This window comes from Muscardinus avellanarius (genome assembly GCF_963383645.1).
Source record: "Muscardinus avellanarius genome assembly, chromosome: 2".
Taxonomy (NCBI): domain Eukaryota; kingdom Metazoa; phylum Chordata; class Mammalia; order Rodentia; family Gliridae; genus Muscardinus; species Muscardinus avellanarius.
The window spans coordinates 148,527,433-148,554,465 of NC_137787.1; the positions used below are offsets into that span (position 1 = coordinate 148,527,433).

General features: G+C 38.9%; 1 protein-coding gene across 2 annotated transcripts in view; it reads right to left on the reverse strand.

Annotated features, from left to right (window-relative positions):
- Nucleotides 1-27,033, reverse strand: part of DGKH (diacylglycerol kinase eta) — a gene marked incomplete at both ends in the record, with an annotated part of 206,455 nt that overhangs the window by 85,833 nt on the left and 93,589 nt on the right. For both annotated transcript variants that reach the window (XM_080689758.1, XM_080689759.1), the window contains one exon: nucleotides 26,695-26,775. In XM_080689758.1, the coding sequence (XP_080545884.1) occupies nucleotides 26,695-26,775 (81 nt within the window). The remainder of the gene's footprint in view (nucleotides 1-26,694; nucleotides 26,776-27,033) is intronic.

Genomic DNA, 27,033 nt, shown 5'->3' on the forward strand with positions numbered 1-27,033 from the left:
GCTTGGAGGTGGGAGACATATATGAGACCCTTGTAGAACAGCAGGAAAGGCACAAGAGGGCCTGGGGCAGGCTGCAGAGGCTGCCGTGCACCAGGAACTTCCTCCCTGAAGACTGGAGCAGGAGATGAAGATGAACGAGCTGAGTTTCTTAGGAGGCAGCACTAACAGGACTTGGTGACTAACCAACTGTGTGCGGTGCAAATGCCTCCCGCCTTCACATTTGGAATTACAAGCATTTCACAAGTCCAAGACTACCAGTGACCATTTTTGGAAAATTTTAACAGGCCGTGTATATAATCTCATTTTACCTGCACAATTAAAAAAAACAGCAATCTCATTTTTCCCTAGAAGACCCTAGGGCTCAGAAAGGCTTGTAATTTGTCCAAGGTCACAGAGTGCAAATATAATTTGAAATTAAATGCTTCCTGCCTTTCAGGATCGTGTAGGTTCAAAGCCAGCCACACTGGCTTAAGAGACCCTGTTTCCAAATAAAAATATAAAACAGGTCTGGGAGTATAGCACAGAGGTAGAAGGGCTTCCAGGAACCCCAGTACCACCAAAAAAAAAAATTTTTTTTCCCTGCCTTTCTAGCCATCTACTAGAGAACAAAAGAATTTACTGAAATCATCCTGGAAGGGCAAGCAGAAACGCTGCACAATTACTTTACCTTAAAAATAATAATATGGCATTGTATCGGAAATATTAACTTGCACATAAAAAACAGGTTTTTTTGCCTTAACTGTAATAGCAAGGATCACAATGATTTCAGAAATTATTTATGTAGGCTGTCACAGACACACCCACTGTAAATTAGCGGTAGTTAATGGGCACATTAAAAGTTTTACCATTCATTTAATATCTTCAGACCGTACCAGAAATGGGAACAGTGCATTAGCCCCATTCCCCTGACACAAGCTCATTGGTTTGTAACCGTAAATGGCTTTGTACGGGACACACATGTAATAGGAAATTTCAAAACAAAATAATTATCTTGTTTTGTATTGGTCACCACAAAACTAAAATATTTCTAAAACCTAAATTTTCCATTACTCCGTAATCAAGCTTAAGGAATGAAGAAGATACTTGAATATGTTAGTAACTTATAAAAGGCTATGAAAATACCAGCAAGGGACTTTATACCATTTTTAATAGTGTTGAAAGCACCTCTCCCAGTTGCCTGCTAAATGTCCTCATATTTCAATATTGCTTTAAATTCACAAAGTCCAGAAATAAAGTCTTCTTTTCACTCCTACTCCCTGCAGATCTCATTCTCTACCCTTAAAAATCCTTTTATATGCCCATCCTCCCTAAGTCAACAAATCTACATTAGCTTCCTCCTTTCCCACCCTGCCTTTGACCACAGCAAATGACCACTGCCTTTCTGCACAAGGCCTCTCATCCATGCCTTCCTTCTCTCCCATGGCAGACAGTGTGACTCATACCCCTTCGTGGTTTCCCTGACATTAGGACATCGTCTGAGGTGGTCTGAATGCCAAATCCATCTCTCACATCAAATGCATCTGATTAGGAATCCATCAGAAAGGGCTCCCTTGTAGCATTAAAAATTTGTCTGGGTAGGTAATAAACATTTATGACACAAAATTCATAATGCCTTTAGAATTAAAAGTACATCTCTCTGTTAGGCTTGGCCCCAGCTACCAATTTCCTTTCCTGAAGCTAAATATTTGTCAGCATCATTTGCATCTCTCCAGAGATAGTCTATCTATATGTAATAACTATATGCTTTCTTGAGGGTAAATGCACAGAAATGTACACATACACATAAACACTTAGAGTAGTAACATTTGATAAATCCAAGTAGTCCATACCTGGGTTTCCCATTGAGTAAAACTCAAAAAGAGTTTAGAATATACCATTACACACAATGTTGAGTCATTCTTTTCGATGGCTAAGAGTATACTGTGTGATACATTTCATAGTTCACTCCAACCAGTCTCTAATTTGCACATTTGGGTTGTTTCCAATCTTATGCTACCGCAGTATATAATCAGTATCCTTGTACATATTCTATCTTTGCACACACAAATAGGACATTTCACTCCCCCCAAAAAAAATTTTAGGTGACAGGGTAGTGTAGGCTCTAGAGAATCTGAATACATGAAGAGCTTGCTTTACAATCCTTCCTGTAAAGTGTGCATCCTGCTCACATTGTGTTAATCCTGACAGTAAAGTCTTGTAGAGGTCTTTCTACAACTGTGCTGAGGAACAGTAATGTCAGTCCTTGCTGATGGGGATGCTTCTCCCCATTTTGAAAAGGCACATGCACTCTAAAATATATTTCTATGAACACTTCAGCTATACAAAAATAAAAATACAAAACCTAGATTCTCCCTCCAGATTACAAAGCTCTGAAGGGAGAAGGATCAGCTTCTCTGACCTGACTGCTTTCCTCGGGCTGTAGGACTAAATAGCACAGCAGCTCTAATAATACTGCTGAGCAACTGAGAAATGATTTTTACTTATTGATGGAATTCTGAAGCAGAAAATGGCCAACATCTGTCAGAAACCAGATCTCAAAGGCCAGACCTGCATCCTGCTGTTCATATAAGCATGAGGTCTACGATACATGGAGATGTACTATGTCAATACTGTGACTCTTCCTGCTGGAAATATTATTGGCAGCCCTATGTGCCTTCTGGTTACTCCCCCAGTAGCTACTTCTTACCAAACAGTGCTATGCTAGATGACTGCAGAGCATTAATGAAGTGTGTAAGCCATTTCATTTGAAGAGTCTAAAAGCCTTACCAAGTGAGCCCTATGTCACTGGGAAGTGCCTGGTGTGTGGAGCAAGGCAAGACCTCAGTCCCACTGGAACAAGCTTCATCAAGCCCTGATGTCAAGAGCCAAGGGTGTTTGTAGTCACACTTTCTACTCTCAACTCTCTTTAATAAATTCTTGTTTACTAATCTGTTTTTCCCCAAGACTAACAAGTGCCTTGAGTTCCAAACCAGTGGGGCAGCTTATCAGAAGCTTCTGAGAGTATCCTAAGATAGCTGGTTGACCCAATGTCACCCTAACCCCAATCAACGAACACAAACTGAGGTTCAGAACTACCCAAAAGCCTTTAGATCTGTTACCAGCAAATCTTAACCTCTAAAAACAACACAAAAAGAAAATAAATACAAATTAAAATCTCCAACTAAATCCAGGAATGATGGCACATGCCTGTAATCTCAGTACTTAGGAGGCTGCAAAAGGAGGATCACAGGACAGCAGCCATCCTCAGCAATTCAGCAAGGTCTTTCACAACTTAGACCTTATTTCAAAATAATGTTGAGCATTTTTTTCATGCATTTATTGGCCACTTGAATTTCTTCTTTCATTAAGTGTCTATTTAGTTCCCTTGACCATTTTTTAAATTGGGTTATTTGTTTTTTTTAATTTGGTTATTTCTTGAGTTCTCTGTATAATCTAGATAGTAGTCCTCTATCGGAGGAATAGGTGGCAAAAATCTTCTCCCATTCTGTTGGCTCTCAGTTGAGGTTCTTGATAGTTTCTTTTGCTATACAGAAGCTATTCAGTTCAATAGAATCCCACGGACTGATCCACCTTTTAGTTTCTTGTGCCTTTGGGGTATTACTGAGAAAGGTTTCACTTGTGCCTATGTGTTGCAGTATTGGACCTATGCCCTCTTCAAGGAGCCTCAAGGTCTCTGGTTTAATTTCCAAATCTTTGATCCACCTTGAATTGATTATTGTGCAAGATGAGAAAGTAAGATTTATTTCCATTTTTCTGCATATGGTTAACCAGTTTTGCCAATACCATTTGTTGAACAGGCTATCTTTTTTCCAGTGTATGTTTTTTGCCCCTTTGTCAAAAACCAATTGGCTGTAAGTGTGTGGATTTGTTTCTGAGTCTTCTATCCTGCTCCATTGGTCTATGTTATCTGTTTCTGTGCCAGTACCATGCTGTTTTATTACCATGGCTTTGTAGTATAGTTTAAATTTGGGTATTGTAATTCCTCCTGCATGGTTTTTGTTACTGAGAACTACTTTGGCTATTCTGTTTTTTTTGTTGTTTCAAATCAATTTAAGGACTGATTTTTCTATGTCTATAAGGAATGACCTTGGCGATTTAATGGGTATTGTGTTGAATCTATAGATCTCTTTTGGAAGTATGCTCATTTTGATGATATTTATTCTGTCTATCCATGAACATGGAAGATCTTTCTTTTTCATCTTCTAAGGTCTTCTTTGATTTCTTTTTCAATGTTTTATAATTAAATAAAATAGGGCTGGAAGGAAGATAGCTTGTTGGTAGAATGTTCCTGAGTTCAAGCCCCACTACAAAAAAAAAAATCTCCAACTGGATAACATCCAACTTACCTGTTGACAAGAAGACTATCTCATTTTTATTTTATCTTATTTTACTTTATCTTACTTTTGTGTGGTTCTAGGGGTTAAGCTCATTTTACCCCTAAGCTATACTTCCAAACTGATTTTAGTTTTTATTTAGAAACCAGGTCTCGCCAAGTTGCTGAGAGCCTAAGTTGCGAAGGCTGCCTTCAAACCTGTGATCCTCCTATCTAAGCATTTCAAGTCCTGGGATTACAGGCATACACTACCACATCCAGTTTATAGAATATCTAACTTTACTGTTGCAGACTAGATTGTAATTTCATTCCCATTAAACAAAAGTACTTTTGCCTTCATGCCTTTAGATATGGCCTTGGCCAAGTTTAAACTGGGTACACAGACCACACACACAAAAAAAATGTATTAGGCAGAAACTATTGACTTGAAAGTCTCTTTTGCCAGAAACTAATATAATAACTTTCTTGTTAGGAAATTAAATTCCTACCTTAGATAAAAATACTGAGGAAGGCTAAACTTGCTATTCCTCACTTGCCTAATAAGGATAATGAGCCTAACAACCATTACAAGAATCAGTACTACAATAATCAAGCACTCTGACTGTCACTTGTTCAACACAAACTTTCCACTGGCTGGTAGGTAATGAGATTCAGTGGAAATGGCCAGATTGGAGTACATCCTATTAAAAATATTGGGCCAGCTGGGCATGGCAGCACACGCTTGTAATCCCAGCATTTGGGAGGCTGAGACAGGAGGATATATATATATATATATATATATATATATATATATATATATATATATATATATCCTTTACTTGGTTACTGTGATTGTAGTCTTAATGACAGAAGCTTGAAAATTCCAATATGCCATTCATTCTCATGGAAAGAGTACAGAGTTTAAATATTATATTATATTATTTGACAACTGTATAAATTTATACAAATTAAGTTCTTCATCTCCAAGAATACTTCATGGGGTTATTTAGATAATAAAATAAAATATAAAATGAAGAGTACCTATGTGCTCATTACTCCTTATTATGGGTAATAAAAAACACTAAAGGGATTTTAGAAACAAATGAATAATCATTCATTTTTCATCTATATTATAAACACCATAAATTTTTAAAACCCCGTAGTATAATAGACTTTCCTTAGTACTATTAATATTTTATTAACATTCACGTCAAACCTGAAATTATTTTAATATTGTTTTAAAACATAAAAGGTTGATGCTTTATATTGTCTTATGGAGCCATAATCTGAGTGGTGTACTAATATGCTCTCGTGTTTAAAGTACATCATACAGGATGCAAGACCCAAGGCAGGAGTCCTCAACTAGCAGGGATGAGGGACACAGAGCCCCTTTCTGGGTAAACATATCCTAGGCCTTGTCAGGGTCATTCCAGACTCCTCCAGGCCTGAAGAGCTCACAGGGCAGAGTGTTACAATGCCTTTAAATTTTTCTGGAGAGTTTGAGCACCATAGCTGTATGCTATTTCTAATTTCTTAACAGGCACCAAAGATTCTGGCTTCCTGGAAGATCTGGAACATCAGAAAAAAAACTTTTTTTGAGGTACTAAGGATTGAACCCGGGAACATTTTAACTCTGAACTATACCCCCAGCCCTTTGTAAATTATTATTATTGTTTATTTTGAAACAGAGTCTTGCTAGGTTGCTGAGGCTGGCCTGGATGAAATATTAGAATTCTTAAAAAACAGAAGTCTACCATGATTGTCAGTGCAGAACTATCAAGATACTAAAACTATTCGGGGCTCTGCTTCTCCCTTTAGCCAGTCATTGGACATCAGATCCTCTTTAGCTAATACCTAGGGATTTATATTGGGTTTTTTAAAATTCGTATTATTGCCAGTAGCTCATTTTCTCATATTAGGTCCCTTTTCCAGGTCCTTATGTGAGCCAAGATATGTCTTTTACTGAGTCTGAAACTTCAGTTTGTACCACAAATGGTGTTAGAAGTTAGAGTTAATCTAAATGAACGTGGTACTAAAGAGCCTTGAACAAAACACTTTAGCCACAGAAAACCATGATGGACTTTTACGTAAATCTGGGAGCCCTTCTCCAAAAGGTGCCACCAGTGGGTGAGGCTAGCACTGAGTGAACCAGCCTTCACTCCAGTCTTCCATTGTCGTGCACAGGTGCTGAAGGCATACAGCCTCCCAGAGAACCTACTTCACAGGCATCCAGGCCCAGGGATGAGACATTCGACATGATCGCAGTTTGGCCTCAAGAATACTGGCATGGGGAAATGCTTGTGAAAAAGAGAGTAGAAGAAACATTCTCAGAGGAATCTGTCCTGAATGACTGGGGCCTCAAGCTAGATGAAACTCCCCTCTTCTCTGTGACCTGGGCCCTTGTAATGGCAGCTTCCAGGCCCAGTTAGAGAGTGATTCCGTGTGTGTGTGTGTGTGTGTGTGTGTGTGTGTGTGTGTCCTAAGAATCCTATTCTCAAGGCTTCATACTTTAATAACAGGAATATACCCTGCAGGCAGGCACCATGGCCTTCTAAATTTGTTTAAATTCAATACAGGTCTTTTTGTTTATTTATATTTATATTTATTTATTTATTCATTTATTTATTTTGTGGTACTGGGGTTCCTGGAAGCCCTTCTACCTCCGGGCTATACTCCCAGACCTATTTTATATTTTATTTGGAAACAGGGTCTCTTAAGCCAGTGAGGCTGGCTCTGAACCAGCGCGATCCTCCTGTCTCTGCCTCCCAAGTGCAGGGATTACAAGCGTGCGCCACCACGCCCGGCCTAATACAGGTCTTAAAAAAAAAAAAATTAGTGCTTAGTGGCCAATTCTTTTTATTCACTATTGAATACCAAAAATCTATCACAATGCCTAACACATATAGTAAAGTTCCAATAAGTATTTGTTAAATGAATGAGTGAATGCATTCTAAGGAAGGTCTAAAAGTAAGGGGAGTATGGAGTGGGGGGTAGGCTACTGTGTGCCAGCCTCAGAAGATGGGAAAGTACTACAGGCAGCAAGTCAACGATTACCAATCAGGAGCGCCATGTGCTCCAGGAGCCAGGGCCTTCAACAAGACCAGGCACAGAGCGAGGGGAAGCAGTAATGCAGAGCCGAGCGCAGTCACTTACTCTGCAACACAACCCAACCTCCAGTGACCCAGCTCTTAAGATGGCAAGCCCCTCCGCAACCTGCTGAGAGTGTCTATTCAGATAACGATGGAATTTTGGTGAAACTGACCTATCTGCTGGGATCCCCATGATTTTTTTTTAAAGCAAGCCCCGGGCTACCAAGATCTAAAGTTGGCAAAATATGCAAAGCATGCTCACTGGGTCATGCCTCACTCTAGGAAGCACATTTAAAAGACCAATGTCAGGCTGCTAGTGACTTAGAGACTTCAGAAAGTCCACTGGAAGCCAGGCGTGGTGGCGCATACTTATAATCCCAGCATTTGGGAGGCTGAGACAGGAGGATCATGGTTCGCAGACAGCCTCAGCTACTTAGTGAGGCCCTCCGCAACTTAGTGAGACCCTGTTTCAAAATAAAGAATAAACAATAGGGCTGAGGGTGTAGTTCGGATGTAAAAAGCCCCTGGGTTCCATTCCCAGTACTGCAAAAAAAAAAAAAAAAAAAAAAGAGAGACTTCAGAATATAAGTATATTATACAAAAGTAAACAGCCTAAGAGAAAGATTAGAAAATTGTGCTCTATGATAAAACATGAAATGACACTGTTCATTAAAAAAAAAAAAAACTAGAGTTTACAAATATTCCTTATCCATTCATTCATTCGGTAAGAACACTTCTTTCATTCACGCAACCAATATATATTGGCACTGTCCTCTGTCCCAAGCACTGTGTTAGCCTTGGGTATCCAATGAAGACACAGTATTTGCACCTGCAGGAAATTCCAGTCTCCACCAGTTCCCCTCATGGTTTCTTACACACACCCATGTTGTGGTCTCTCCCAGAGCCTTTTGAATGATGGCCATACAGTTCTTGCTGAGTGGTATAGTGAGATAATATGTGGAAAGAGTCCAGCACACTGCCCAGCAACCTCAAATCCCAAAATCCATTGGCCTTGCCTACCCCAACAAACACAGGGCACCCTGAATTCAGTACTGTGCTTAGCTATTATCCATCTGACCTTAGGAAATTCATTTCAGCACTGTGAATTGAGTCTACTCCGAGCACTCTCGTCTTGAAGTCCCTTTCAGCTCACAGGGAAGATGACTAAAGATTCCTAATAATGGGCAGGGTCATTACCTCACAAGGGGCCTGTTCTATCAGATGACTCAAGTTAAAAAGTTCTTTTTTATGTTGAGGTGAATTGTCCCTCTGTAAATTCAACTACAGGCCTTTGTGCTGCATGTTGCAGTAACACAAAATCCACCTACTTCTCATTCATGATAATTCCCCAAATAGTAAAAAGACATATGCCACATTTTCACAAATCTTTAAAATAAAGTGTCCTTAAGTGTCAGTTGACTGATTCCCAGACCTTTCTATAATATTGGTTACCTTCCTCCATGAGGTCCTTAGAAAGACTTATCTATAAAACAGTGTCAAGAATATAATGTAATCGACTAGATTTGTAATCTGACCAGTAAGTGCTTACAGTACATCTGATAATGCAGCCCAAGATTCTCACTGACTTGAAGTACAAAAGACAATTAAAAATGGAACACCACATAAGAGGAATACTACTAGAACCATATTTATCTAAAACTCCAGAGTAAAGAGGAAAGATAGTAGTGACCAAGAGTACAGACTGGGGGACTTCCGGGAAGATGGCGACCGAGAAAAGCGGGGCTTAAGAGCCCCGCTAACAACAAATCTCCATTACCACAAAATCAGTGCCTTTCAAAGCGAGAAAACAACATCACCAGAGAAACAAAAAAAATCACCAGGCTCCAGAGAGAAAGCGGACTGAGAACAGAGCCACAGAGGAGATCCTCACGCCTGAGGACGCGGCTTCACGCCCGAGGACGCGGCAGCAGCGCCATACTGCTGGCGGCACCGGCGAATTCACGGGACAGCCACAGCAAGGCGAGTGGAGCCGCTGCGGAACAGCCAGGCGGGATTTCTCGGCGCAGAGGGCATCTAAAGCTCCCAGTGGCTGAGCTCAGCACACGCTGCAGGGATTCAGAGTGGAAATCAAAACCAAGAAAAAAAAAAACGCCAGCCCCATAGCCGAGGGCGTAGCAGCGGCGCCATATTGCCACCGGCGGCAACAGCACCAAATTCACCGAATTCAGTACAGCTACATCTGCGTACTCAAGAACAGTGAGTCAAATTGTGGGCCACAGCGGGGAAATTCCAGTACTGTACTCACTGGGACTTGACCCAGTGGGAGAGGGGCGGTGGCAGTGATATCACATCATAGGAGAACGTGCAACCTGGCACCCCCCACAGTCTAAAGCAGCCTCTATCGACTCTCTGGGTCGGAGACTCTGTGATACAATCCAGTAAAGGAGTAGTGGGGTCTGAGATACTACTGACTCGAGATCCAGAGCACCTTAAGTGAAGTCATAGTGACCCAAGGGAAGAACCCAGAGAAGGCACAAACTTCCGAAATCATGGGAAAGAGGAATAATACTGGAGCAATGAATGCTCACAACCCCACAACATCAGAACCCGATAAAACAGAAAATCAGAGATTTCTAGAAGATCAAATCAGGAAAATAACTGTAGAAATAATAGAGATGCTTCGAAAAGAACTCAGAGAGAGCCAAAAAGAGATAAAGGATGCAATTAATGAAGTAAAGGCCTCAATTAAAAGCACAAACAACCGATTAGACCACATGGAGAATAGAATCTCGCTCTTAGAAGATGATCATTCCAAAAATGAACGCATAGTTTCTAATATAGGAAAAAATATCCGACAGCAGGAATCTGATATTGAAGAAATATGGGCCCATTTTAAGAGAGCTAACCTAAGAATAATTGGAATAGAGGAGGGAAAAGAAAGTGAAACCAAAGGGATCAACAATCTCTTCAAGGAAGTAATAGCAGAAAATTTTCCAGACATAGAGCAAGAGGTCGATACACAGGTCCAGGAAACTTATAGAACTCCCTTTAGACAGGATCGGAGAAGAGGATCCCCACGCCACATAATTGTCAAAATGACCAATGTGGAAGCCAAGCAGAGAATCTTAAAGGCAACAAAAGCAAAGGGCCAAGTGACATTCAGAGGCAAACCAATTAGAATCACTCCAGACTTCCCAAACCAAGTTATGAGAGCCAGAAGGGCTTGGAGTAACATATTCCCAATTTTGAAAGAAAACAACTTCCAGCCAAAAATTTCCTACCCAGCAAAACTTTCTATCAAATTAGATGGAGAAATAAGAAGCTTCCATGACAAACAGAAACTGAAGGAATTTATGTCTTCAAAACCAGCACTAGAGAAAATACTCAAAGAGATTAACTATAAAAAAGAAATAGGTAACACACATCAGAACTAGAGAAACAAGATTTTCCATCCAACAGACAACTAAGATTGGTTATCTGTGGAGATTCATTACTTATGTTAGTCTTTTACCTATCTGTAAAGGGTATTGTTTGCCTTTATTGTTGTTAATTTTTAGGATTTCTAGTTGGAATATTAATATACCTTCAGATATAGCATTTGGAACTATTTTATCCCATTCTATTAGTAACTGTTAACTCTGTTTACATTGTCTTTGGATATACAATATTTTTTTATTTTTTAGGGAGTTTGTATACTCTTCTGTTGCCTGTGCCATTGAAATCATAACCAAGAAATCACTGCCAATTTCAATGTTGTGAGGTTTTATGACCCAGATTTTCTCCTAAAAGTTTATAGTCTTAAGATTTATATTTAGGTCTTTTATCTATTCTGAGTTAATATTTGTATATGGGATTAGGTAAGAGTCCAATTTTATTCTTTTCCATGTAATTATTATTTTTCAACAATATTTAGTTAAAAGATTATTATTCCCACAACCAAATGTTTGTGGAAACCTTGTCAAAAATAACTTGACAATATAGGGAAGAATTTAGCTCTAGGCTTTTATTTAACTCCAATGGTTTATATATCTGCCTTTAGAATAGTACTATACTGTTTCAATTATTGTAGCTTTATATGGTTTGAAATCAGAAAATATACATCTTCTAGCTTTGTTCTTTTTCAAGATCGTTGTGGGTACCTAGAGTCCATATTCCATATTAGGATAGATTTTTTTTCTGAAAAATAAATATATAAATATATGATAGTTTCACCTAAAAAATAGAAAAAATAGATTCTCTGGTAAGAAAGAAAGCAAAAAGAAATATTGAAATGTTATCTTTAAGTCATCAAAAGCTTGGTATCAGACAAATGAAACTGTTATGTGAGATTATCATTTTTAATTTTTGATAAATTGCTATAATACTAGATGTCAACTACTAAGCCAAGCATGGAAGGGAGGGATAGGGAGAGAATGGGGTGGGGATTGGGTGGGGGCTGACTGGGCAATGTGTGCATGTATGTCTACAAAATTATGTATCCCACTATGATGTATGAATACAGTGCACCAATTAAAAATAAAATAAAATAAAATAAAATAAAATAAAAGAGTACAGACTAAAGCCTGGCATGGTGGTGCACATCTGCAATCCCAGTACTTGGGAAGCTAAGACAGTAGGATAGCAGGTGTGAGATCAACCTCAGCAACTTGGTGAGACTCTGTTTCAAAGGAAAAAAATAATAAAAAGGTCTAGAGGTATATCTCAGAAATAGAATGCCCCTTGGGTTCGATCCCCAGTATGATATATGATATATCAGATTAGAGAGAGAGAGACAGGCAGGCAGGCAGGCAGGCAGGCAGGCAGGCAAGCAGAGAGAGAGAGAGAGAGAGAGAGAGAGAGAGAGAGAGAGAGAGAGAGAGAGAGACAGACAGACAGACAGACAGACACAGAATATTGAGGACAGATATGCCAGGTAGGTTTAGATCCTTGTTTTTTCATATATTAAATATTAGCCTCTCTGTTTCAGATTTGTCATTATAACAGGTCTCACTTTATCAGAGTGATAAAAAAAGAATTAGATAAATAATTTAAAATAGGAACATGATAATTCTAACAAACTTTGCCAAATAAATAACTTAGGCAACTTATTAATTTAATTATTTATTTATTCAGGTAAAAAAGACCTTTTGTGTGATATACATTCACAAATAATATGAAAATAAAAAACTTTCAGTTATTTCCTTTGGAACTAAATACTGAGATATTAATAGATAAAAGCAAACTGACACTTTCTTAGGTTCAAAGGATGTGATGTTCTTCTTCAGAAAGAGATGAACTAAAGCTATGTCAACCAAAAGGAAGCTAAAGAGAAAACAGAGTAAACAAAGTAGTCATTAAAGAAACAAACTCTTAACAACATACTTCCCCTTCCATTAAAACCCAGCCTGTTCATTTTAATGATACTATGCATGTATACTTTCTGTTATTTTAGCTGCATAAGAACGTGTTCTCTTTGCTTAATTTTTTCTTCTTACATATAGTTTTTAAATTCTCCTAAGAAGAATCATAGTCAAATGCTAAGCAATTTTCAGAGTATCTACTGTGGTAAATGAGCCCTGAACTGGAAGGGCTCTTTGTTCCAGTGCTCCTTTAGACCTGAAAATCAGAGCTCCTGCAGAGTGCCCACATTTTATGTAACAACCAAGTAACCCAGTGTGGAAGGGCAGTAACTATGGGATTTCACATACATCCTACAGAGAGCCCACTAAAAATACTAAGAGTGAGCTGGACACAGTGGATGGCACACACCTGTAATACCAGTAGATGAGAGGCTGAGATAGGAGAACTACCGATTTGAGACCAGCCTCAGAAACTTGGTGAGACCATGCTTCAAAATAAAAAGTAAAAGGGCTGGGAGTACAGACGGAGGTAGAATATCCCTGAATTCAATCCCCAGTACCTAAAAGAAGAAGAAAAAAGAAGAAAAGCTAAGGGTGGCTAAATAAATCAAATATATGGCCTCTGTGTTGTGTTTTTAATTATTTCAAATCATTAAAAAGCTCTTCTTTGGGTTGGGCATGGTGGTGTACATTTGTAAGCCCTACTTGGGAGGCTGAGACAAGAGGATCACAGGTTCAAGGACAGCTTCAGCAATGTAGTGAGACTCTCAGCAGCCCAGTAAAACCCTGTTTCAAAGGAAAAAGTAAAAAGGGCTGGGGGTGCATCATGGAACATCCCGGAAAACAAAAATATAAAAAAGGGTTGGGGGTGTAACTTGGAGATGAATGTCTCTGGATTCAATCTCTAGTACCACACACACACACACACAAAGCTCTTTTTGGCAAATAACATTTACATAATGAAGTACTAGCATTGTTTTATTACTGAATGCTTTTCCCAACAATATGATATTCTTATTTGTATGAGACAAAAGTAGAATGCATATTAAGTATAACTCAGAAAGACAGGCAGGATGGAATGCTTTCTAAAGATGAATTCCATCTTGATGAATTCCAAATTCAAAACTTTTATAAGACCTGAAGAAGAGTAACCTCTCTGTGCTGTGTGACCTACAGAAATTGTGAGACACATGGGTATTTACTTTAAGCCACTACACCTTTGTGTTAGTTTATATTATTATACAGAAATAGAGAGCTAATACAATACCTAAGGTGAGTTAGTCAACGGAGAAAACAAGACAATTATTAACTCCAGGAGTGGGAGAGAGACTGCACAAGAAAAGGAAATTAATCATAGTGTACACAGGTGTTACCCTGCCTGAAAATCCTTTGCCACCACTGTTTTGGTTTCCGTGTCCCCTGCACCTGCAGTGGGGCCAGCCTTGGTGACTTGGTCACATCAGCTGAAGGCAGTAGAAGACTCTGAGAGTTTCCTGGATGGGTCAGTTGCTGCCCCATTCTGTGGAACATTAACTACAAAACCCATTTTACCAGAGTTCAGCATTGGGGTTTTATGCAAAGCACAAGTTTTCCATTTTCCATTTACTATTTATAGATTTTCTGTGTATAGTTTTTCCTTGCCAGTATATTATCCTTCAGTGCATGGACAAGAGGGTTGGATATACTAAAGCAGAATTTGGCAATTCCTGGATTCTTCACACCATCACACTACAGCATTAACCTCTGACATATAGTAACTAAAATAAGGGTGTCAGTAGCTGTCGCTACAATTTGGGAAGGCAGGATATTTAAATATTTAAAGAGAGGGAGGATCATCCATTACCAGTTGAAAACATGTCTCTGCTCCATATTATACTCTGGAAAGTTCTACCAAATTCAAAACCCTAAGCCATCTGCCTAACATTTCAGTTCCTACATTTTCTAGTCCAACAGAAATAATGTTTAGTTGGATGAAGAAACTTCTTGAAAATATTTTAACAAAAAGTCTTCTCATGCCAAAAGAAACCCCCAACTTCAATTTAATTAAAATCAGTAATACTTATGATAAGGTCCTATGAGATAGAAAGGCAGGGCAAAGTTCCTATTATAAAGGAAGTTGTGATTAAAAAAATATACACTTAACTAAGCATAAGGAAAAATATGGTAAGTTCTGTGAGAATACACAAGCGGAGTCCTTTCTTGTCCTTGTGCAATTGGAGGACAAGAAAGAATTGCATAAGGGATCTGAAAACAGCTCTAGGCTCAAGCTCTTATGCCATGCTTCAAATCTTGAACTTTGGAGCCCTCTCTCAGTTTAGCTCTTCTCTAGGGGGAAGCCATAGAGGAGAGATCACTGTTCACGCTCCAGGGGAAGGCAAGTCGCTAATCTGATGGGTAGGACTGGTGAGATCCTTTCACCCCACTTTCCCCACTTTTACTTAGGAGGAAGGAGGAATAATAAACATTTCCACCTTAGACCTCCAACACTAGTGGTTACTAGATCCTGTGAAGCCATTAATAAAACTGTTTCTCACACCTTGTGTATCATTCTCAAAGACTGAGAATGCAAAGGGTAGAGATGGATGAATTACTGATCTCTCAAATATCCAGCAACTCTTTTCTCTTTCTGTCCAAATGCCCTACTAAATCATCAGCTTTGGGTCAATTCATTTGTTTGTTCTCCTCTCTCATTTAAAGAATATTCTATAAGTACAGAAATTGAAGCCATTACTAATGATTCTCTCCAATCTTGTAGACACTACATACTGCCCAGGAATCTTCTTCTGTCTGTTCATTTCCAGGGCTATCTTTCTACAGAAATAATTTCAAACCTTTTTAAATTCTCATTCCTAGCAGATAACCCTGTCTTCAATTCCATTGAGGAAATAGCAGTATTTGAGTTTCAAGTATATGAACTTCTACCCACACCTGCCTCTGCGAGCTTTCCACGTGCTGTTCAGCGCTAGTCTCTGATCCGGTGCTCTGGTTCCTACACCCTTCGACTTGCTCAGCAATCCTGCTCCATGGATTATTCCTCCCTCTTCTTAATCTTCAACACTTTGTTCTAACAGTTCTTTCCCCCCCTTCAAATCCCATTTTAAAAACTAGAACTACGCCAGGCGTGGTGGCGCACGCTTGTAATCCCTGCGCTTTCCAAATAAAAAAATATATAAAAAATAGGTCTGGGAGTGTAGCCCAGAGGTAGAAGGGCTTCCAGGAACCCCAATACCAAAAAAAAAAAAAAAAAAAAAAAAACTAGAACTACAACAAAACCACAAGTCTCTTCTATCTATACATTTTTTCCTAGCTATAGCTGTTCTTTTTTTTTTTTTTTTTTTTTTTTTTTTTTTTTTTTTTTTTAAAGGTAAGTTACTTGACCTTTGAAATGATTAAGTTGTTTTATTTAAAAATGAAATAGTCCATTCAACCTTTGTCTGATTATAATAATAAATATCATATCTTGTTACAGAGAAAAAATGAATTCAAGTTCTGCACATTTTTAAGTGTTGTGTTAAAGCTGATTTTTAGGTTTTCTAATTTTGTTTTTTTTTTTTTTTTTTTTTTATAGCAATTTTTTATTTGTGCATTGTAATCATACATCTTTATGGAGTACAAGATGGTAGAGGCATATATGCACATATCACTCAATTATCCCTTCCCCAATTCCCACTCCATTTCCTCCCTCTCCCTCCTTCTCATATTTAGCTTAGTGATTGACTTTGATATGTTTGTTAGTGTGACCAATGTCTTCTTTTAAACCAGGATTAACAATGTTTTTTTTTTTTCCCACCAAGGATCTGATTGCACATGCTTTAACCTCTTTGGGGCATTCAGGGTCTATCACAACTCAACTCCACCTTTACTGACTGGGAGTACCACAGACAGTACATGAATGAGTAAATATGGTCACGGCCAATAAAACTTAACTTACAAAAACAAGCAGCATATCAATTTGGCCTGTGGGCTATCGATTTGCCAACTCCTATTTTAATGTTTATTTTTAAATATTTATTTATTTATTTTTTTTTTGGTATTAAATTTATTTTTTTATTTTTTTTTTATTTTTTTTTTATTTTATTTTATTTTATTTTATTTTTTTAACAATTTTTTATTGAACATAAATAGTATACATTTACACTATATTTGGTGCCCTCTCCCCCCGCCCCCATTTTCTCCCCCCCCCCCACCAATGGTTGGCCAGGTTAACCATGTCTTATTCATAATTTTACACATGTTCAGGTGAAGATGCTCCTTAATCAAGATCGGCCTTTCTCCTCTCCTATCTTTCCATTAAAACTTAGCTAGTATTTCCCCTCTAATATCTGGGGTCCTACTGGTATCCTTTGTGTTTTCTAGTTTGGGCATATTAGAGGAAACATGTGTATCTTCTCCTTCTGTGCTTGGCTGATCTCACTTAACATGATGCTTTCCAGGGCTTTCCATCTTCTTGCAAATGATAAAATTTTGTTCTTCTTTATGGCTGAATAGAATTCCATTGTGTGTATTTCCCACAGTTTTGCTATCCATTCATCTGTTGATGGTGATCTGGGTTGGATCCATATTTTGGCTATTACAAATTGTGCTGCTATGAACATAGGTATGCATATGTTGCTGTATTTCTCTGAATTCAACCCTTTTGGAAAGATACCCAGGAGTGGTATAGCTGGATCATATGGTGGATCTATTCCCACCTTTCTTAGGAATCTCCACACAGATCTCCATAGTGGCTGAACTAGTTTGCACTCCCACCAACAGTGTAAAAGAGTTCCTCTTTCCCCACATCCTCGCCAGCATTTGTTGTTGTTTGATTTCTTTATGCTTGCTACTCTCACTGGGGTTAGATGGAATCTCAGTGTAGTTTTGATTTGCATCTCCCTGATGGCCAGTGATGAAGAACATCTTTTCATGTATCTATTAGCCCTTTGTATCTCTTCTTTTGTGAAGTGTCTATTTAGTTCATTTGCCCATTTCTTGATTGGGTTGTTTGTTTTGTTGGTGTAGAGCCTTTTGAGCTCTTTGTATACTCTGGATATTAGCCCCCTATCAGAATGGTGGCTGGTAAAGATCCTTTCCCATTCTGTAGGCTTCCTCTTTAGGTTATTGATAGTTTCCTTTGATGAGAAGAAACTTTTTAGTTTAATGTTATCCCACTTGTTTATTCTTGCTTTAATTTCCTGAGCTTTGGAGGTTTTGTTGAGAAAGTTACTGCCTGTGCCAATATGTTGTAGTGTTGAACCTATGTTCTCCTCTACTAACTTCACCGTCTCAGGTCTAATTTCTAAGTCTTTGATCCATCTTGAGTTGATTCCTGTGTTAGGTGAGATATAGGGGTTTAGCTTCATCTTTTTACAAATGGCTAGCCAGTTCTCCCAGCACCACTTGTTGAAAAGGCTGTCTTTTCTCCAGCGTATGTGTTTGGCCCCTTTGTCAAAGATTAATTGACTAAAGATGTGTGGGTTTGTTTCTGTATCTTCTATTCTAATCCACTGGTCAGTATATCTGTTTTTGTGCCAGTACCATGCTGTTTTTACTACTATTGCTCTATAGTATAGTTTGAAGTCTGGGATTGTAATGCCTCCTGCGTGTTTCTTGTTATTGAGAATTGCTTTGGCTATTCTAGGTCTTTTCTTTCTCCATATGAAGTTCATGATTGATTTTTCTAGGTCTCTGAAGAATGTCACTGGTATTTTAATGGGAATTGCATTGAACCTATAGATCAGTTTTGGCAGAATGGCCATTTTGATGATATTTATTCTGCCTATCCATGAGCACGGGAGATCTTTCCATCTTCCAAGGTCTTCTTCTATTTCTTTTTTTAATGTTTTATAGTTTTTGTTGTAGAGGTCTTTTACATCTTGGGTTAGGTTTATTCCTAGGTATTTTATTGGTTTTGAGGTTATAGTGAATGGAATTGTTGTTTTTGTTTCCTTCATTGTGGATTCGTTGTTGGCATAAAGAAAGGCCACTGATTTCTTTAGGTTGATTTTGTAACCTGCGACTTTGCCGAATTTGTCGATCAGCTCCAGAAGTCTTTTGGTTGAGTTCTTTGGGTCTTCCAGGTAAAGGATCATGTCATCTGCGAATAAGGATAATTTCACTTCCTCTCTTCCTATGTGGATTCCTTTGATTTCCTTCTCTTGTCTGATTGCTGCAGCAAGAGTCTCAAGGACTATATTGAAAAGGAGAGGTGAAAGTGGGCATCCTTGTCTTGTTCCTGACTGTAGCGGAAATTCTTGCAGTTTTTCCCCATTCAATATAATGTTGGCTTTGGGTTTGCAGTATATTGCCTTGATGATGTTGAAGTACTTTCCTTCTATCCCAATTTTTTGCAGTGTTTTTAACATAAATGGGTGTTGGATTTTGTCGAATGCTTTTTCAGCATCTATTGCTATGATGATGTGGTTTTTGTTCTTGGTTCTATTTATGTGGTGAATAACATGTATTGATTTGCGTATGTTGAACCAGCCTTGTTTTTCTGGGATGAAACCGACTTGGTCGTGATGAATTATTCTCTTGATATAGTTTTGAATGCGTATAGCTAGTATTTTGTTTAGAATTTTTGCATCTATGTTCATTAAGGATATTGGTCTGTAGTTTTCCTTTCTTGAGGTATCTTTATTTGGTTTGGGGATTAATGTGATACTGGCCTCATAGAAGGAATTTGGAAGAGTTCCATCTCTTTCAATTTCCCGGAACGTGTTATGAAGTATTGGTATTAGTTGTTCACTGAAGGTTTTGTAGAATTCAGCTGGGAACCCATCTGGGCCTGGGCTTTTCTTTGGTGGAAGAATTTTTATTGCCGTTTCTATTTCTTTGGTTGTTATTGGTTGGTTTAGGCTTGCTATGTCCTCTTGGTTGAGTGTAGGAAGGTTAACTGTGTTTAGAAATCTGTCAATTTCATCCAGGTTTTCAAATCTATTGGAGTATAAATTTTTAAAGTAGTTTCTGATAATGTTTTGAATTTCTTCACTATCAGTGGTGATATCTCCTTTTTCATTTCTAATTTTGGTAATTTGAGTTGATTCTCTTTTTCTTTTGGTTAGGTTGGCCAGGGGTTTATCAATTCTATTAATCTTTTCAAAGAACCAACTTTTTGTTTTATTGATTCTTTGAATTGTTTTTTTGTTCTCTATTTCATTTATTTCTGCTCTAATTTTGATGATTTCTCGTCTTCTGCTGGCTTTGGGAATGGATTGTTGCAGAATTTCTAGATCCTTGAGTTGTTTCATTAGGTTCTTTACTTGGTGGTTCTCCATCCTTTTTATGTGGGCACTCAATGCGATAAACTTTCCTCTTAGTACTGCCTTCATGGTGTCCCATAGGTTTTGGTGGGTTGTGTCTCTGTTTTCGTTTGTTTCCATAAATTTCTTTATTTCTTCCCTAATTTCTGCTCTTACCCATTCGTCATTTAGTAGTGTATCATTCATTCTCCATGAATTTGAATACTTTCTTTCGAGTTTCCTGTTGTTGATTTCTACTTTTATTCCATTGTGGTCTGAAAAGATGCATGGGATTATATTACATTTTTTGAATTTGCTGGTATTTTCTTTGTGTCCCAGGATGTGATCTATTTTGGAGAAGGTTCCATGGGCTGCTGAGAAGAAAGTGTATTCTGTAGTTCCTGGTTGAAATACTCTGAAAACGTCTATTAGGTCCATTTGGTTTATGGTTTCCTTTAGTTCTAGAGCATCTTTACTCATCTTTTGCCTCGAAGATCGATCCAGTGGTGTGAGAGGCGTATTAAAGTCTCCCAGAATTATTGTATTTGGGTCTACTTGGGATCTTATGTCCAGAAGGGTTTGTTTTACGAATGTGGTTGCACCCACATTTGGGGCATAAATATTTACTATCATTATATCTTCTTGGTGTATTGTTCCTTTTAATAAAAGGAAGTGCCCTGATTTGTCTCTTTTGATGTGTTTTATTTTAAAGTCTGTTTTGTTGGATATCAGGGTTGCTACCCCTGCTCTTTTTCGGTCACTGGTGGCATGGTATATCTTTTTCCATCCTTTCACCTTCAACCTGTGAATGTCTTTGGCTGTGAGGTGAGTTTCTTGCAGACAGCATATGTTTGGATTATGTTTCCTAATCCACATTGCCAGTCTATGTCTTTTGATTGGTGAGTTAAGTCCTTTGACATTAAGTGATATTATTGAAATATGCTTTTTGTTTTCTGCCATTTTGTGTTCTGTCTACTCTTGGGTGTTGTGATCTTTCTTCTTTACTTAAATGGCCCACTTATTAACTTCCTCGCTTCTCTGATTCTGGAGTCTGCTTCTTTTTTCTTCCTTATGATTTATTTCTTTAAGAATTTTCTCTAGTGTTGGCTTTGAATTCATGAATTTTTTGAGATTCTGTTTATCCTGAAAGACTTTGACTTCCCCATTGATCTTGAATAGTAGTTTTGCTGGGTAGATTAATTTGGGCTGGAAGTTATGTTCTTCCAGGGTCTGAATCACGTCATACCAGTCTCTCCTAGCATTCCTGACCTGGGTTGTATAGTCTGGGGTGATTCTTATTGTTTTGCCTCTATATGTCACCTGTCCTTTTGTTCTCACTGCTTTTAAGATTCCTTCCTTGGCCTCTATGCTGGTCAATTTGGTTATTATGTGGCGTGGAGTGGTTTTTCTTTGGTCCTGTCTCAGTGGAGTTCTGTATGCCTCCTGTACTTGAAGATTCAAGTCTCTTTCCATATTTGGAAAATTCTCTGAGATTATTTCCTTGAAGATATTACATATGCCCTTGGTCTGTACCTCTATCCCTTCCTCAATGCCTATTATCCGTAAATTAGGGCGCTTCATATTATCCCATAATTGCTGGATGTTTAGGTTTTGTTGCTGTAAAGATTTCTGTATATCGCTGACTGTGTTTTCGGTTTGGGATGTACTGTCTTCTAATATTGATATTCTGTTTTCCATTTCATCTAATCTTCCAGAGTTTCTTTCTATTGCTGTCTTCATTTCACTTATTGCCTCTTTCATTTCATTCCAGACCTCTTTCTGATTCTTTTTTAGTGTTTCTATTTCACCTTTAACCTCCTCTATACTTGTTTTAAAACCTTTCATCATATTGAACAACAAGATTCTGAACTCCCCTTCTTGCATTTCTAGTAGGTCAGTATTCGTGATTTCTGCTGTCTCTTCATAACTCCTGGTTCTCATATTTATAGTGTTCTCTGTCCTGTTTTTCTGATTTCTACCCATCGTTCGTGAGTAATGTGTTTAGTCAAATCTTAATATTAGGAGTTTAGGAGTATCGGCCAGTCAGCAGAGCCTTTCCAGTGTTGAAAGTGGGTGATGTGGGAGGAGCTGGGGTGATGGGTAAAGGAGTCAGATTAGGTGGAGGATATGTTAGGTTGAGAAGGACTTTAAGTATGATAAAGTAATAACTTGCTATGAATGAGAGAGAGTTAACTACTAGGACTCTTGTTGTTAGTAGAGTAGTTATGGATATAAAAAATACTTTGAGTTTTAAACCATGAGGTATATTATGGGGAAAAGTTTTGGGGGAGAAATGTATGTAGGTTAGTGTGGGAAGGTTTGTAAATAGGGATGCTGGTAGGAGCAGGCAGACATAAAAAAAAAAAAAAAAAAAAAAAAAAGAATCCGCTCAAGATACCAAGACTATTATGTAATCCAAGAAAAAGGAAGGTAAACCAATCAAAGGAGGAGAATGAAAGAAAAGGAAGGAAAAGGGAAGAAAGAGGAAAAAGGAAGAGGAATAAAATAAAAGGAACTAGCAGCCGTGTGAAATAAAGAAATAAGGCAAACTATCCAATGTATATATATATAAAATAACAAGTTAAAGTAAGAGAAGTTTGGATTAAAAGAAGAAAGAAAAAGAAAAAAAAAGAAAACAGCAATAACCATACTAAAACAAAAGCACTTTAAAAGCAAAAGAAAACATAACATCCACATTAAAAGTAAAACAAACAGTCCTACTTATTTACGCATATGGGGTCAGGTCCATATAATATGTGTGTATCTGATTGCTTGGTAGCTTTCAGGATACCGTCCAATGTCTCTTAGTTTTCTTTGTACTCTATTTTTATCTTCTTAAGTCACTCTGGGTGTTTGGACACCTTTTTCTCCTTTAGCTGCTTTAGGTTTATGTGTCCGGGTGTCTGGTTTCACTGTTATTTGATTCTGTACAGTTCACAGATTCTGCGAAATTCTAACCTGTGGTCAGCACATCTGCACTCACCACCCTCGCCTCCAGCCTGTGCTTCCCTACAGCAGGGGTGGAGAGTGACTAAAGTGTAATTGGCACTTCCCCCTGAGGTCCTGAGCAGATTTTGTGGCCCGATGGATTTTCTTGTGTCTCTGGAAATTCCAGCTGGGCTAGCCAGGTGTGGTCCCAAGATGTGCCCTGGGCAAATGAATGCTGGTTCCTGGGTGGCCACACTTACTGCCAGAGCTCTGCCTATTCCAAGAGTGCAGGCTGGATGCCCTGTTAATACTGGACCCTAGTGAGAGTGGGTGCAGCTGTCTATTGCTGCTGGTATGTTCTTCCAAGGTGTATTGAGCTGTGTTCTCACTTAGAACTAAGCATCTGGCTACCAGGAGGTTGGGAATACCCCGCGGTGGGCCAGGGGTGCAGGGTAGGTGCTCAAGGGTCCAGTGTGCGGTGTCCAGCAATGGTCTCTGCGTCCCGCGGGACGTAGAGGCTGGGGGTGCCCCAAGGAGATTTCCGGGTCTCCCAGTGCTTTTGCAGCCTGGAGGGTAGGCTCTGGCAAGGTGGCAGGGGTTAGCCACAGAAGCAGGCTCCAATTTAGGAGGGCAGTGTACAGGCGCTGATTACTAGTAGGGGACAGGCAGGATGCGCGAGGAGAGTGCTCTGAGGCTTGAGCCCGTGGTGGGGGTTTGAGACTGCGACTCCGCACACGCTAGGACCCCAGTTACTAGGGCGCCCTCAGGTACCTGTCTTGGTGCAGGAATCCGTGTGAGTCTCTGTGCCGATGTGATCCGGTCGCTGGTGGGCAGACAGAGTTCTGGAGGGTGCTGCTCGCTGCTTAGGATGCGGTCCTAAGTCCGTTTTTATTCCCGGATTATCTTGCCGTGGAAATATCGGGCAGGCAGCTCCTTGGACAGCTGCCAAAGCAGCCCGCGGCTCAGCGTTCTGGTCCGCGGTCAGATTGTATCTGCAGCAGGTCCCGTGTCCGATCTTTGTTCTTCTTGTTTAAGTTCAGGGTTCCGCCGAGGTACAGGATGTGTTTTGGTTCCTGGTATGTATTTGTTTTGTTGATTTAGACACTGCTTTCTCAGTATTTAAACTTTATTTACTTCAGCTACTGAGAGGTGCTGTGTCCCTCAGTCGCCATTTTGAAAAAAACTAGCTGTTCTTTTAAACATCCATGCTTTAGGAAAAAACCAGCTCTGTCTTCTCACTTTGCATTCACAGTGCAGCCCAGTGCAAGCCACCTACCACCAAAACCACTCACGGTCATCTGACCTAATGAGCTCCAAGGTCACGAGTCCAACACTCACTTCTCAGTTCTTCTTTGACTTGACCTCTCTATAGCATCTGATATTTAACAACATCCTTCCAACCTTGAAACTCTCCCCTGATGGTTTTTTTATGACACCACTGCCTCCCAGTCCTCCTTTACTTAGGAACACTCCCAGTCTTGATTGGTTAAACCTTACATTTCAGCATTTTCCCAGGATTCTATTCTTGGCTTTCCTCTTCTCTCACTAAATTCTCCCTGGGGATGGAGGGGGGAGGAAGAGGAAGATTTACACTATGAATTATCCCATGTGCACATAAATAAGTCAAACTAATTCTGAATTTGTTTGTTTTTTCTCCCGACCAGTGCTCACCTGCATCATGAGTTTATCAAATACACTCCCTTTATTTGCTTATCTGGCCATGGCCCCTCCCCTGGAAAGTCTAAAAGATGAACCAACAATACATTAGTAACTGTAGTGGTGGCTTCCTGGAGTGGGGAATGGGATGTGAATTAGTATGAAAAATGAATACATCTCCTATAGGATGCGAGCGATAGCAATGAATTTTGGAAGAGCTAAAGAATATATACCTATACAAAAGTATACACAGAAGCTTCATTGAACTCTACTGTGAAGATCTGGAGGGAAATTATAGATAACATAATTAGAAAGATATATAGAGAGAGATAGCTATAAGATACATACATCTCTGAATTTCTTGTGTTTAGTACAAGAGCCTGTCACACAGTAGAAATTCAATCATATTTTGTGAATAAAAAAGTAGAATAGAATATCTGGAATACATTTTGAAAAACTGGTAGGATTTTGACAACTACATATGGAAGAGGAATGATCCAAGTGAGAGGAACAGGAAAGCTCAGGTGCAGACCGAGGTATCGGACTGGTGGGGGCCTAAGGACAAATCACAGTTACTAAGACCAGAATGCTGAGGCATGGTCTCATAAGACTTTACGACTGGGTCAGAGATATAATCTGCAGGCCCTGGGGAACAGGCTAGGTTATTTGGACAATGCAATTTGTAATTGGAAAAGAAGAAACTGGAACAGAGGATACCTCTTAAATAGCTCTTGCGTGAATTACATAAGTAAGAAAAAAAATGAAGGGCTGAATTAAAGCCACTGTCTGCCTCAGAGCAGCCGGAGCAAACATAGGCAAGAAAGTAGAAGGCCTTATTTCTAAGAAGATTGATAAATAAAAGGTTTTGAGTATTTAACAACAAATACTATGGTATCAATTTAAAGAAAGTGAAAATTGCAAAGCACTAAATTAAAAAGGACTGAGTTTCTTGAGTTTTCTGTATATTCTAGATATTAGTCCTCTATCAGAGGATTAGGTGGCAAAAATCTCCCATTCTGTTGGCTCTCAGTTGAGGTTCTTGATAGTTTCCTTTGGTGTAGAGAAGCTCTTCAGTTTAATGCAATCCCATGTGCTGATCCACCTTTTAGTTTCTTGTGCCTTTGGGGTCTTATTGAGAAAGGTTTTACCTGTGCCTATGCATTACAGTGTTGGACCTATGCCCTTTTCAAGGAGCCTCAAGGTCTCTGGTTTAGTTTCCAAGTCTTTGATTCATCTTGAATTGACTCTTGTGCAGGGGGGCAAGAAAGTGGGGTTTATTTCCATTTTTCTACATATGGTTAACCAGTTTTGCCAATTCCATTTGTTAAACAGGCTATCTATTTTCCAGTGTATGTTTTTTACCCCTTTGTAAAAAATCAATTGGCTATAAGTATGTGGATTTGTTTCTGAGTCTTCTATTCTGCTCCATTGGTCTATGTATCTGTTTTTGTGCCAGATGTCCATCAACAGATGAATGGATTACAAAACTATGGAATATGTACACAGTGGAATTTTACTCAGCCATAAAGAAAAACACAATTACATCATTTACAGGGAAATGGATGGACTGGAGAACATTATGCTAAATGAGATTAGTCAGTCACAAAAAATAAGAAATCGGATGTTCTCCCTAATATGTGAAAGCTAGGGAAAAAATGGGTCATAGGAGGATCTCTAGACGAAAAAGGAGATACTATTGATGAGCAAATAAGGCAACTTGAGGGAAGGGGAGGGGAGGGGAGGAGGGCATGGGGAAATTCTCTAATGTTCATGATGTACATTTACAAAGATATCAAAGTCAATCATTAAGCCAAACATGAAAAGGAGGGAGGGGGAGGGAATGGGGCAGGAATTGGGTAAGGGCTAATTGGGTGATGTGTGCATGTATGCCTCCAGCATCTTGTACTCCATTAAGATGTATGATTACAATGCACCAATAAAAAGTTTAAAAATTTATTAAAAATAAATAAAAAAGAGAAAATATAAATTTTTTTAAAATTCAAGCTTATTGAACCAATGGTTTGTAGCATTGCAATGTATGATGTAATTAGAATTTCTTGGGCTAGTCAACACCCCAACACATACAAGTTGACACAGTGTTGATAACTGAACCAGGCATTGTCATGCTTGTGAAGGGTCATTCTGTAAGCAATGAGTAGGCAGTGAACAGAACACCAACGCCACTGTACCGTGAAGCTGTTGTTTGCATTTTTTGTGCTTGCTTCTGCTACGCTGGCATCTGAGAGGTCGACTTCATCGAATATCAGAGACTGTTAATGAAAAAGAACATAAACACGTTAAGTTAAAACCTAGCTCCCTGCTCTTCCACACATTCTTACTACCAGGTCACGACTGTGAAAAGTTAAGTTAGTGACTTTCTTCACTTTGTTCTTAGGAAGAATAGGTGAAGCCATAAAGGACATCTAACCCAGAAATCCCAAACCAAGAAGCACTTTAAAGAACACTGGCACCGGGCGTGGTGGCACACGCTTCTAATCCCAGCGCTTGAGAGGCTGAGACAGGAGGAT